Source organism: Arctopsyche grandis, chromosome 10 (assembly GCF_051622035.1).
Source record: "Arctopsyche grandis isolate Sample6627 chromosome 10, ASM5162203v2, whole genome shotgun sequence".
Lineage (NCBI taxonomy): Eukaryota > Metazoa > Arthropoda > Insecta > Trichoptera > Hydropsychidae > Arctopsyche > Arctopsyche grandis.
The window spans coordinates 28,494,594-28,509,387 of NC_135364.1; the positions used below are offsets into that span (position 1 = coordinate 28,494,594).

The following is a 14,794-nucleotide window of genomic DNA, read 5'->3' on the forward strand; positions in this document are numbered from 1 at the left end:
TATAAACCTCAAGACGCTGAATAACTTGAGACTTGCAAGAGAGATTGGAAAATAAATGTCAATTTACAGGAACCGTTTCAATGAAAATCAGAAAAATTGGCAAACTCTAATAGGAAAACATCGACCTGGAGTCACAAACCAAGGTCTGTTCAGCAGCTACTAGTGGGAATCGAATCGTGACCATTCTGCTCGAAAGCAGAATATGCTAACTAGTCCACGCTGCTGATTATGTATGATATGTACATTTTTGTGTTAGAATTTCAATTTGTTTCCTTATTTTTTACAAGCCTCATATCAGCTTGCTTTCGCTTTTTCGTTTATCGAAATTTTTACAAAACTCTTCTATATATTTCATTTATATTTCACTTCGCTCATTGGTCTGACAACATATTATATAATATTATACCCTACATTTTTCCTATCGTTTTTCGCGATCTAATCAACAACTGATATTCAAATCAATTCCGTCAATAAGATGGTAACAAATCATCGTAATAAACACGTTTGAAAATGCCACAATTTTGACCATCTTGACGTCTTATGGTAAGTAGCCTCATATATTTCCTTTCCGCCACCCTCTCGTTTTGACAGATTTTTATTGTTTAAACGCCTATAATTACAAGCTTTTTATTAACTGCTCTCTGATTTTAAAACACTTCCACTCTTTAGATCGTTTTGATATTTGACCGACATACGGGGGGGGGGGGGGTTTAGATAACATTTAAGTAAGACGATGTCAGAAGAGTTAAAATCTTACTTACTAAAAATTACATCGGAATATTGTGTCAGATCGAAGCGATGACAGCTAGCTATCTAAACGCGGCTTTCTACCGCCCCTTCACAACTCAATTAAACAGTTGTAAGAGCTACTTTTTTCATAATATAATCTTCTCATCATATATATAAAGACGGTAATCTGTGTGTGTGTGTGTGTGTGGGTGTGTGTGTGTGGGTGTGTGTGTGTCCTAACTCTCGCCGAACATAATGAACGAATCGATAAAAATCGATTAATTCATTTTTCGACGAGACGACTTTGTCACGACTCGAACCGATCACCACAAATAGCCTGAATATGGGTCTAATGAGCAATAATGAGTCTAATGGGTCTCGGACATCACGCCAAATCCAATTTTTCATTTCGCCTTTTTTTTTTAAACATTAATTGAAATATTCCTTCTCGCCATATAAAAATACGTAATTTTAATAATTTCATTTAGCGAGGTTTTGAACCATTTTTTTTTTCTTTTCATATAAAACAATTAAATATATATTTTTAATTGAAATTATTGAAATTAACTTATATTTTAGCGATATTTGAAAAATAAAATTAATTCCAAAACGCGGGATCGAGCTGGGGTCCTCGCGTTCAGAACATTCACGCTAACCACTACACTACGGTCTCGATAGAAAAAATGCTCTGAATTACGTACATAATATTCGATTACCCTTTACAAGTATGGGGAACCAATCATTCGCGTATCTTCGGCTTTCGTCGACAATCGACAATCGACTTCGGCTTTCGTCGACAATCGAAAAAAAATTTTTTTTTTCATTTTTTTCATATTTTTCATTATTTTCATATTTTTCATTATTTTCAGTTTTTTCGGTTTTTTTCAGTTTTTTTCATTTTTTTTCATTTTTTTCAAATTTTTCATCTTTTTCATTATTTCCATTTTTTTCATTTTTTTTCTTTATTTTCAGTTTTTTCATTTTTTTCATATTTTTCATTATTTTCATATTTTTCATTTTTTTCATAATTTTCATTTTTTTGTGCCTTTGTCTTTCCGAAACCAGTCGATTCCATATCTTTAACTTTATTTTTATTCGAGTTTCAATTTCTTTTCGAAACCACCCGTTGAAATCAACGGGCCCTACACTAGTCTTGTATAAACTTAATATTAATATTAATAATATTAATTAAACTTAATAAACTTTTTGAACGCTTCCTATGTAAACAAAACGGTCGAAAATTCGTCGGTTTTCGTCAGTCATTTCTCGAGTAAATGGAATATGAGGGTGGGTCCGTATGGACGGGGGTTGTGGTGGGTGGCTGGGGTGGTATATTTCCCTTTTCGGCGCTTTATCCTTGTCAATCTTGTCTTCGGCACATTGCAGCTCATTTGTCAGCCCCGCCAGATTTGTCTTGTTCGGTAATCCGATTACTGTGTTGTCGATCGTTCGTTCCTTCTCTCGTTCGCTGATTTTTATCGCAACTTCCACTTCTTATTGCCGAACCCCGTTATTGACAGTTTAAGCGTTGACGTAATAATCCCCCTTAACCTCATTCCGCTGCTCGAGCTGGTCGTCGAGTATGTAATGGCTCGTTTATATCGGCAGATTTAACTCCAATGGCTTGGGATTTTGCGTTTCCCAACCGTTTTCAGGTCGTTTTTATAAAAGCCCAGCAACCTGCAACCTCCATCACATTTACATGAAAAGGTATTTTAATAGAGTGAAAAAAACGCATTCAAAGTAGATTTTCCGGATATTTTGATTCGTATAACCAATTTCAAAATTTGTGGCTCAGTATTTTCGTCGAACTTCATCGAATGCTGACTACGTTTGGGGAAGTAGGAGATAAGCGTTGTACCAGTTAAGGGTCAGCTTCATAGCATTCAAGGTGTGCTGAAATTTCATGCATTTCAAAGTTCTTTTCGGTGTAAGATGTGTGTGATGTTATGCTATGAGGGGGAGGCTGACTTACGCGAGTAGACCGCGCGTGAGTCCACCGGCTCAACTTGATTGACGGCATACATTTTGATTTTTAAATGCTTTTTATTATTACTAAATTATGTTCACAATACATCTAATATCTATTTTCTATAGCTAATGATCTACTCATCATTTTCTATTTTAAAATTTTAATTTAATTTTGTTAGTAATCATAGTATTATAATATTCTAATGTTATTGTACAGCATAATAAGAAAAAGAGCTCAAAAACCTATTTAAAATTCTTATAAATCACATAATAAATCTAATACATTATATTAATTAAAGACTCTCTAAAGCAGATTGTGTTTAGGTAATCTGTGTTTTGAAACTTTGCCATTTTGTGTGGTTTGGTCAACGATTGAAATTTAAATCGTTTCTGATAGTTCGATGGTGAAAAATAATCGTAATAGACACGTTTAAAAATGCTACAATTTTGACTATCTTGACTTTTACTGGTAAGTAGACTTATATGTATATTTACCTTTCCGCCACCCTCTCGTTCGGTCAGAATTTAATTGTTTAAACTATATATTTTTCACACTTAACTATATTTATACTACATATGTTTAAACTATATCTTATATAATTTGCATCATAGGCTCTCATTATCACAATTCACTCATAGGTTTTATATTGAATGTTAAAATGTTTATATTATAATGGTGATTCGATATGCTTGTTATGGCCAAATACCCCAAGCTCCACTGTCAGTGTGACTTACATTTCTCTGTACGAATCGATCGATTTTTTTGTTGTTGTTTTCAACTCGTTAACATATGTAGGATGTTTTTGAATAAATTATTATAAAATTTAATTTTTGTTCCCTCGACTATTGGGAATACATTAATTTCACACAAGAAGTGGGTGTCGGTTGATTTACATATATGGTAACCAATGGCGTGCGGTAAAATTTTCTCTCTTTTTGTCGTACAGCCTTACTTAATTTGCGCGAGCAGGATACAAGAGGAACAGGCTGTTCCTCTTGTATCCTGCCCGTGCTCATTAAGTAAGGCTGTACGACAAAAAGAGAGAGAATTTCACCGCACACCACTGATGGTAACCAAATTAATATTAACCAGTAGCGTGTACTAGTGGTTAGCATACTATGCTTTTGAGCAGAGTGGTCACGGGTTCAAGTCCCACTAGAGTCCCGCTGCTGGCCAGACCTTGGTTTGTGACTCCAAGTCTTATCAGAGTTTGCTAATTTTTCTGATTTTCATTGAAACGGTTCCTGTAAAATTGGCATCTCCTTTCCTATCTGTTTTGCTCTGAATCATAAGCTATTTACCGTCTTGAGGTTCGCCTATTTGATTATAAAATGCAGCAGAAAGTGGATTTATGTATGAATTCGCATTGTATAAAATGCGGATGTTCATATATTGATTTTATTGTATCTGTTTAAGTGCTTAAGTTTAAAAAGCTGAAGTTTTCAAAACAGTACCTTGAGTACAAAATCGATCGAAATTGTATCACCACCGTTACATTCTTCAAGGAATATTCGGCGCTATCTCCATGATGAAAAATGAACCAGAAATATTTAGGGTAAAATGGCATTATTTACGGTTAATGTTTACCGCGTAAAAGGAGGGAGGCAACTCTGTCACCGCGTATCGCTTATTGGGTCGCCCTTTTGTCCCTAGCATAGCGGGTGGTCCTTTACATCGTTCCTCGGATGACTTACTGCTTTTCTTTCCCCTTCTGGATTTTCCTCGCGAGCGTAATTACCGACATCGTCATATATATAATGTGATACAACCTTATTTTTCTTTTCTTCTGCGGAAAATTTCCATTTTTCCCACCTACTGTCGTATTGCATCCGCGCGTTTTCCCTTTCCTCGGGCTTTTTTTCTTCGTAACAAATCATTTCCATGTGAATACACTTTTGTATCGTAAACCGCAGATACGTAAATCACATCCAGACGAGAGTGAAATATTATACTGAGTGCAATCGTGTAGTTTGGGGAGTGAGCTGTAAGTACTTAGAATAGTTGGAAGCCGACGAAAGTTTTGGAGTGTTCAGAATTATCGTCTCGGTTTGGATGCGTCTGCTGCTTGCGGAAGCAATCAATTTTATGAAACGTAATTAGAAATATTCATAAACACTATTAAACGTTCCATATTTATTATATTTTATTTTATTTTACATCATACATATTTGTATGTATATACAAATATACCAGAAAGGCCTAACAGGTAAACCCCAATGCACCTTCCTGGTCAATTACAAATAATGCAGCATTTCTATTACATACATATATCGATGAATTACGAGGTACTGAAAACTCGAAATTAACGAGACATCTATGAATTTGAACATACATTTTTATTGTACATTAATCATAGTGTATGTATATGTATATAATCATGTAGTGGTGACGGGTCTACGTGACGAGACAGAATGTTAAATTACAGAAAACACAAATATCGGAAGGCAAAGATCTTAAGAGGGCTGTACACCCGAAACCTTAATTTTGTTACCGTTCCTTTCTTCGATATATATATTGAGTGTATGTATACATATATTGAGTGAATGCGAAAATATATATTAATATATATATATATTGAGTGAATGCGACAGTTGCGCTTTGACCAGATAAAACGTGTTTTAAATTGACAAAATCGAGGGTTCATATTCTACTATTTTCTCCTCCAAAACTGGACCAATTTTTAAAAAAAATTCATCATCGGTATGAGAAAGATATTTTCTGTGCATCTATTGGCGTATTTTTTAAAAAATCGACCGTTAAATAACCACGCTAGACTCTTTTCGTGGGTGTAAAAAAGAGGCGATTTTATAGATGTTTGGCGGCTCCTAGCTCCTATAAAAAATAATTAATTAAAAAAAATAAAATGATATGTAGATGCACCCCAATGGTGAATATCCATAGCATATTAAAAAATAATTTCTCTAGTGCCATAATTGAGGTAGGGAGAAGTATAGTACGTTTGTATGGACAAGGCGCTGCTGTCCAGTCGAAAGATCAAAAAAAAATGGTGCGTGGTAAACGGTACATACTCACTTGATTTGCGCGAGCAGGATACAACAGGAACAAGAGGAACATGCTTTTCCTCCCTCATTCTGCGCGCGCACATTAATACGGGAGGAAAAGCCTGTTCCTCTTGTTCCTCATGTACCTCATGTACCGTTTACCATGCACCATTTTTTTGATCTTTCGACTTAAGATCTTTCGATTTTCGATCTTTGCCTTCCGATATTTGCGTTTTCTGTAATTAAACATTCTGTCTCGTCACGGAGACCGAGTGGTGACATAGTAGGTAGGAAGGTTTTTAGCCAATTTAACCAGAAACCGTTTCAGCAATGATATCAGAAAAATTCAAACTCTGATAGGAAACGATCAATCTGGAGTCACAAATATCAAAGTCTGACCAGCAACATTACAGAAAATACTCAGAATAAATTCTCTTCAATCCAGGTCGATCGGGATCGAACCCAACCAACAAATGCCCAGCCACTGAGCCATACTGCTGGCTAATTTGTATGTAAATTGTTAATTTTATGAAATCGTTAAAAAAATGCTTATTTCACGAACCATGCAAGTCTGTTGATGGTTTTTCATGAATTTTTCAATGTATTATTCTTATAAGAAACCATTAAGGCGCACTGAATCGTACGGCACGGTATACCTAGATAGACTCCAGCTGATATTGTATATTCTATTGATAACTGGCTTACCACGATAAAATAAACGAATTTTTGTTATTAATCCACAAGAAAAGTCGAAATATGATTTTTCTAAGTGGAATTTTATTTAATTTTCATATAAAGATAATTCAATACATTATCCCTATGAATTCAATTCAGATTCGTGTAAATACCAGTAAACACTAGTACGAGCTTTTTGGTCGCAATTTTACCGATTTAAAGTTCAGCACATTTCCAGTTAACCCTTTTAAACGAAAATAAAAAATAGTGTGGTCAGAACACTATCCTAATAAACATTTTTCAATAGAAAATACTCAATATAATATATATTTTTTCCCACTGTTAATAAGTATTAACAGTGGGAAAAAATCCCAAGTGAAAATACGTAATTTTGACTTTTGATTTGAACTGGACGACTACTTAGAGAGATTTGAAAGCTGAAAAGTACTACAAATGAAAGATAAAATACCCGACTGTAGATTCCAATATTCATTTTGAACAGAAAATTAACAGATTTTGAGAAATCGACCGAACAACACCAAGATATAGAAAAATCGCGCGATTTAAAAAACACATATATCTCCGAATCTCGAGCCAATCAACACTTTTTATTGCCAGATTCGTGTTTACTGGGCATAGATCTATAAGAAAAGTCATATCCCGTCTCTGAAACATTTTAAAAGTCGTCATTTGTCGAACAGTGTAATTTAATATACCTATGCGATGATATGTCATCGGGTACAACACTACTCAATAATAGTAGCCATCATGGTTGAACCGTCAAATAGAATATTCTCATAAAATATATAGCAAAAAGCTCTTGAATTTTAACTATACATTGTATATGTACATATATTCGACTATCAACTGTTTCCAAAACTGCTTACATCGCTCTTGAATTTTAGCGGTAGTTGCATTTTAGTTTCAATATTCTATCTCCATGTTATCACACTTTTCCTATATACACACATACATATGCATACTTTTACTCCATAATAAATGTGAACTGCTTTCAATCAACTGCAAATGTATAAATATATTTTGGGTTGTTAAAAAAATAATAATTGGCTAAAAATTTACGTGTGTACGTTTTGTCATATATTTTTATCAATATCAAAGTATATGTAGCACAGACACTATCCCTATTATTTATGGAATATAAATTTATATATGTGTAGGGAACGGTACGTTATCTTTTTTTCCTTTCTCCATTGCGACACCTCTCATTAAGCCCCCGGTTCACGCTTCACATAAACCCCTTTCCTTCCCCCATAAGCCCTTGTGATACACCGTAGAAGCAGGCGTCCTGTAACTTTTAGTTTTTTGTATCCATTTAAGCTAAAAAAATACACCTACATAAAGTTCAAAACTCAATTTCACACATTGTACGCAGCACGTTTAAAAAGCTCCCCGAAAAGTATGATCTGTAAATATAATGCTATATTTATAATTAATTAATTTGAGCTGCAACATTTGGGATTTGAAACTTGAAGTATACGCTATAATCAAAATCCTAAGTTAGAAAAGCCTTATAATATAAATATAAAAAGCTTAAGGCTTTCACAGAACCTTGCATCAAAGAAAACCACATTTTAGTGAGGGTCGAGAGAAAATCAATCTGCGGAGATCGTCAATTTTTATTACTAGTTACTAGCGTCTTCTTAGCTCGCTTTCGATTTTTTCGTGTGACGAAATTTGGGTTCTTATCCGATCATATCAAACTTTGCCATTTTGCTCGGTTTGGTCATCAATACATATATGTGGAAATCAAATCCGCCATTACGATGGTGAAAAATAATCGGAATTGACGCGTTTTAAAATACCCCATTATCGTTCTCGGTCACTATAAGAAAGTTGCGGTATTTATCCACACTCTTCCGATCGTTTTTCCCTTTTTGCCACCTTCTCGCATTATAGGCTCTCTTTATCTCTCTTATATATTTTTACTTCACTCGTAGATTATTCTGAAGTAAATATCCATACTGTGAATACTGTCTGTTGTTTTTTACTACCCACAAAAATCTTCAAAAAATAAGTAATCCGCATAATAAAACCTAAAAGATATCAATTATATCCTCAAGAGAAGTGATAATAATATCATAGTTCACACATTTAAATAGATAATCTTAATCTAAGCAAGCTTTCAGAAGTAAAACTTCTTTACGGGCAGTTCTGTAAACGAATAGTTTTTTAATAAAAAAAATAATTTTCCCATGATGCCAATATGGGTTGCCCCTGAGCGGTTTGTATGGTATTGTTGCGTAGGGATGGGATCAAAATTAAATGCCAAAGTCGATTCAAAGCATTTATTCAAAAATCCCAGAGGTCCACACGGAACTCCCACTCAGTGTGTGTACCTCCTTATAAAAGACAAGTTGCACAGCACAGCTTCCCCAATCCATGAATGTGTTTATTGTCTAGGCTTAAACCTTAAGTTTTACCCTAGGGAGACTATTATTTAGTTTGCACGCTCTCGTCCAGGTCTGTGAGAACTCCAGTGTATTCTTTGTTCGGGCACATTTTGAGTCATATTAGCCTAATCCGGGATCTCTATTGTTCATCCACGAATTCACTTAGGCAGTGGATGTCTCTCTCATGTTTCCACGCTACAGTATTATACTTAGAAATTTGTATAAGATTTTTTTGAGATCATATTCAAATATCGTGACATAGTGAGTAGGATGGTTTTTGTTAAGTTGATGAGGAATCGTTTTAACAATGAAATCAGATAAATTGGCAAACACTGTTAGGAAACGATCGACTTGGAGTCATTAATATTTAAGTCAGACAATCAATACTACAGAAATACTTTTCAATCGAGGTCAACCGAGGTTACTAAATTCTTTTCAATCAAGGTCAACCCAGGGCTTGAACCTTTCGGTAGTTAGCATTAACGAAACCACCGAGCTATTTTGCTGGCTAACGTGAAACAAAAATGCAACGCTGAAACATTGCATGAAACTAATAGAACGATGGGGAACGCTTCCCACCAACCCCACTCCTTCCCACTACCTTTTCTTTAAAAATTGCCTCACAAATCTTACATCTTATCTATGTATGTAGATTTTTCTTCAGAAATTTTTACTTCTGTAGTATCTAAATACATATTTACATATTAAAGACCACATATTTCAACCGGAAATTTAATTTTATTTTATTTCATAGAACATGAACACTCGCCTTTACAGATCGCTCCAAAGTGACGCGTGCACTTAAACAGATACAATAAAATTTACATGAGCATTTTATACAATGCGAATTCATACAAAGATCGTGACATCTATGGAGAAATTTTATAATTAAATTGACGAACGTTAAGACGCTGAATAGCTCGAGATTCAGAGCAAAAGAGATGCCAATTTTACAGGAACCGTTTCAATGAAAATCGGAAAAATTGCCAAACTCCGATTAGAAACGATCGAGCTGGAGTCACAAACCAAGGTCTGACCAGCAGCGGGGCTCTAGTGGGACTCGAACCCGTGACCACTCTGCTCGAAAGCACAATATGCTAACAACTAGTTTACGCCACTGATTGAATGTGTTTGAACTTAAATGGAACACATGTGATAAACAGAGCGCTTAATTCAATTTGCTACCCTTTTATATACACATTTCGGGAACTTTTGAATGCCCCTAACATAAAGTAAAAAGTAAATGCATAACAGCATTATACGCCGCGTCAAAATCTTCCCAAAAAGGATTTCCTAATTTGACGCGTCAATTTGGTAAACGCGAGGAAAACTTTCGACTTGTTTACACACAAAACTTCCTCGGAATTAACCACTCTCTTTGGCCAAGTTTGAAATTTAATAGGCGTCGGTTTGACACCCCTACTCCGATTACATAAATGGACCTTTTACCTCCCGTGCCTTTGCTCCTCACCACCCCCCCTTTTACCCCACTAATTTTCTCTACCTCTGAGAGCTTTTCCTGTGACGTGTGTCAGTAATTACAAACGTTGATTCTGATGTTGGCTAGACTTGAAAATATCAGTGATTGCATCTCTAGTGGGTTGTGATGACGTGTCCTCGTTAAATCCATTGAGGATTATGCCAGGGAATGGTGTGTAATTAAACTTGTTCGTGTTTCCGGTGGTCACGCTTCGGAAAATCTCCTTTATTTGATAAGATTTTCGCGACACGGTCATGGATTTTCGGCTGACGAATTTTCAACAAAGGAAAACTAATGTTTTTTTTCCTTCGCTTTGTACCGCGTATACCTAATACCCACTCTGTGAAAGTTTTGACTTTGATCTAATGGAATTTCCCGGTTTTTCTTTACCTTTTTTCACTGTGGCTCAACTTCAAAGTCTTGATTGCATGGCGGCCATTTTGTTTTTTGGATTTTTCACAGATTTTGTCTGAACGTTTTAATTATAATTTGTTTTGAAACTTATAAATTTGTCCTTATTCTTTATAACCAGGCAGTATATGTCGGAGTATTTCATCCGGTAAAAGTCAATTCAGGGCACGGCAATACTATTAGCATCGCAAAGAGAAGCCAACCACAGGAATAAGCGGCTCGATCGAGCCTCCCTTCCGACAAAAAAATGAACAAGTGAAAACATAGCTAATACTTTTCAAATAAGAAACACGAAATTATATCGTGGACTTTTTTTGAAAGCTCTTTTTCATAGTGTGGGCAATTCGCTAGTTTTAAATAAAAAAATCTTACTCGCAATTTTAATAAAAAGGCTGTCGAAGATTGTCATCGTTACCTCATATCTAGTTTAAATGTAAGATATTTTACAGGGGTTGTCTCGTGAATATTAACTTAATTGGCTCAATTCTTCGGGGATTGCTGGTCTCAATTGAAGGCTTTAAAGGTTCACACTGTTGGCATAATATTACAAACAAGCAACAAAATATATACTAAACATATACACTTATACTTATGTATGTTACAACTATGTAGTTGTGCTACCCGGCTTCGCTCGATAAATGGAAATGAAATGAAAACCATTAAAGAAATTTTCGTTTTATTTAAATTTATTTAAATCGAAAAAAAGTATATTATTTAATGACTGACCGAAAAAATTACATTATTATTTGATGACAAACGTCTTTGACCAATCCAGCCAATCAGATACGAATTACAGATGCCATTTCGATTTTATATATATGTAAGACTAGTGTTGTACCCGATGACATATCATCGCATGGGTATTGGCATATTAAGTTATTAAATTAAAATAAATGTGTCGTCGTTCATGTGTTCGATACCCACGAATACCTTTTAAATATATTTATATTTAATTGTTTAATATAAAAAAGGTAAAAACTACCTACCTACCTACATGTAAACAATATACAACACCAATAGAAAAATTAATTAATTAAATAAATAAATTTTCAATAGATGGCGGTAAATTCTCTGCCAAGAGGAAACATTAGTAACAATTAGTATATATAGAAGTTTTTTTCTTTTGTTGCTATATCTTCGTATATGCTTTGGCCGTGACGTACATATGTATGTATGTATGTCGAATCGAAATGACTATTATATCTACATATAGTACGGCGAGCGTTATCTCTGACATACAGACACAGACAGAATAGCGATATTATATATATGATTATTCGAATCGAAAAAAATTATATTATTTAATGACCGACAAATCACAAACGTCTTTGAACAATACAGCCAATCATGAACGACTTTGACGACAGCCAATCGGAATCCGTTTCGGTTTTATATATACATATATAATATTGAGTAATGAGCTTAATTCTGACTTCAAACAAGCGGAAATGTTTTTTCGACGTTTCTCGTGCAATTTACATACGTCAGTGTCAAGTCTACAGCACGTGCAGGTTGTAAACAATGAAAAGAACAAATGACGGGAGAGCGTGTAAAAGGGATAACCCTTTTTTGGATTTGAAGCCGGGTCGTAATGCTCACTAAAAGCAGGAATCGTAAAATTCGCAGTGTAAGGGCTTTTTCTCTCCAACATGCCGTGGCTTTCCTTTATTAATAGGTTGCGGTTTTTATTACTTTTATGACGCGAGGGCGCATAGCCCCGAAACAGGGTGGGACTGTTTAATGCTTTTTTTCTGTTATCGCCAGGCCCTGCCCGGGTTTGGCGTTTATTGCCCGTGACGGTCGAAGCTGACCGCGTAACATACGAGTAATAATATTTTTTCCCCCGAACTGAATTATTATTTGAAGTAGGGTGTGTGTCAAAGATTCAGAATGGTCCCTTTTATATTATTTTTCTCATCATATACATATATGGTTAAGATCTAATATTTGGACCGAATCCGTAATCAAAAAGATTAAAATTTAGAAGGCCTGTTAAATAGACACGTTCCCAGTATGCCAAACTCCTCCCATATATGATCTCGTGTTCGCCCCCAAAAGACCTCGCCGTATGAATAAACCGTATACAACAACCAATAAAATCATCTCGACCACATCATGACAGTCGCTGACGTTTCCTTTCGTCGACTTGGATTTGTCTTGAGATATGCTAGATTATTCTCCAACCCCTTGTCTTCTCGCTTGCTTTTCAACTCGCTTGTTAGAAGTAAGCTAGAGTATAATGCGATTGTGTGGAATCCGCATGAAGCAAACTACTCTCTTATTATCGAAAAAGTGCAAAAAGCATTTCTTCGTTTTCTTTATAAGAAAGAGTATGGGTCCTACCCATATCTCTATCCTACTCCTTTCCTTTTGGGCATGCTTGGGTATAATTCCCTTGAACTTCGGAGAAACTTCTCGTTAATTCGTTTCGTTCTCCAGCTATTGCGTGGTAATACGTCATGCCCGTTGTTGCTGGAACAGTTGGGACTTTATGTCCCTAATAATTATGTGCGTGGTAGACATCATCATTTGATGGTTGTACCTGCTGCTCGCACAGTTCTTTTTCGAATGGCTCCTATGCTAAGAGGTATTCGACTTCTCAATGAAATCGTTGCTGCCGTCCCTGAATGTGATATTTTCCACCTTGGGGAGCGTAGATTATCGGATGTTATTTTAACATATTTATCTGTTAACCTGCGCTCATCATTACTTTCTTAATTTGAATGTGATGTATGAGTGGAATCTTAATCTACTCTCTTCCATTTGGGCCTCGCTTTGATTTTATTTTTTATTCATATTTTGTTTGATTTATTTTACTTTTTCTTTCTCCTTTGTACATTTTTATGTACTATTTTAATTGTATTGTTATTTTCCTTTTGTTACTTTTTTATTATTATTTTATTTTACCATGTTTTCTACTTTCTAATTTTTCTGTTTTTTACTTGTATTATCTTTGTTAAATGTAGGCCATTGTGGCGCATTAGGTTCTTCCTGTAATGCCACAATGGTCCAAAAGTATTAATAAATAATAAATAATCTCTCCGCGCTGAGAGCACACGCTGTGTATAAATATTCGGCGGATCTGTTCCGCGATTCATTCTTACCTGAAGAATAATAAACTACCTCTGCCACTACTTAGTGCGTCTTTCACTCCAATCTCGGAAATCCCTCTACACGTCCACGCTACAATATATTCAGTCTTGAAATATCGTATTATCTAGTTTGGCCACAATATCAACAGTGGGAGTTTACTCATAAGGGCCAAATTAGTCAACATTTTTGTGAATTTTAGAATTCAATCTATTTTGTTGTATGGTGTTGTCATTGATAAGTTAGTGTACACGAGTGCATTATATACATATGAATATGATTTTTTTAAATTTTAATCAGGAGTCAAGAGTCTTATTCACGAGCTGCAAGCAGCATGCCTTGGTTGAGCGTCGGCTGGAGTCAAAGCTCAGCCAGACAAGAATTGGCTGGTGCTCTGGCAGTTCAAGGTATTCCTGCTTTGAGGCTGCTAACGAGTAGGGGAGCTGTTCCTGTCGAAGCTAGACACCACATCGCTGGAGATCCCGATGGATTGGTAAAATTATCCTGAATCGTATAATTGCTTCCTTCACAAATGTACATACATGTATATTTTAAGCACCTATAGAATGAGGCCTTAAATATGGTTCGGTGATTATTCTGCAAAAAGCGATCTCGCGCAAGTCGCTAAAATCTCGATCACGGAACATCTGGCACCCAAAAACTCTATCAATCGAAAGTTAGACACGCGAAATATTGTACTAACGAGAACTCGAGTGCCAGATGTTCCGTGATCGAGATTTTAGTGACTTGCGCGAGATCTCTTTTTTCGGAATAATCCGTTTACCCTTAAATATATGTATGTAGGTTCTGATTTAATGAAACGTAATCAATGTGGCAAGATTACAGTATTGTTTGAACTTTATAATATAATAGTCTCTTAATAGCAATTAAAATACCTACTATTTTTATATTTTTTATACCAACAGATAATCATGTTTAAATTCGTCCTCTAGTAATTTTAGTATTAAATGTGACCTTGTCAAATTGTATGTGTTGTTTCTGTGTATTATACCTATAGTTTCTA

At 35.3% G+C, this 14,794-nt stretch overlaps 1 protein-coding gene across 2 annotated transcripts in view; it reads left to right on the forward strand.

The window, feature by feature from the left end:
* Positions 1-14,794, forward strand: part of LOC143918416 (nucleoredoxin-like) — a 101,335-nt gene that overhangs the window by 82,426 nt on the left and 4,115 nt on the right. For both annotated transcript variants that reach the window (XM_077440337.1, XM_077440336.1), the window contains exon 6: positions 14,071-14,263. In XM_077440337.1, the coding sequence (XP_077296463.1) occupies positions 14,071-14,263 (193 nt within the window). The remainder of the gene's footprint in view (positions 1-14,070; positions 14,264-14,794) is intronic.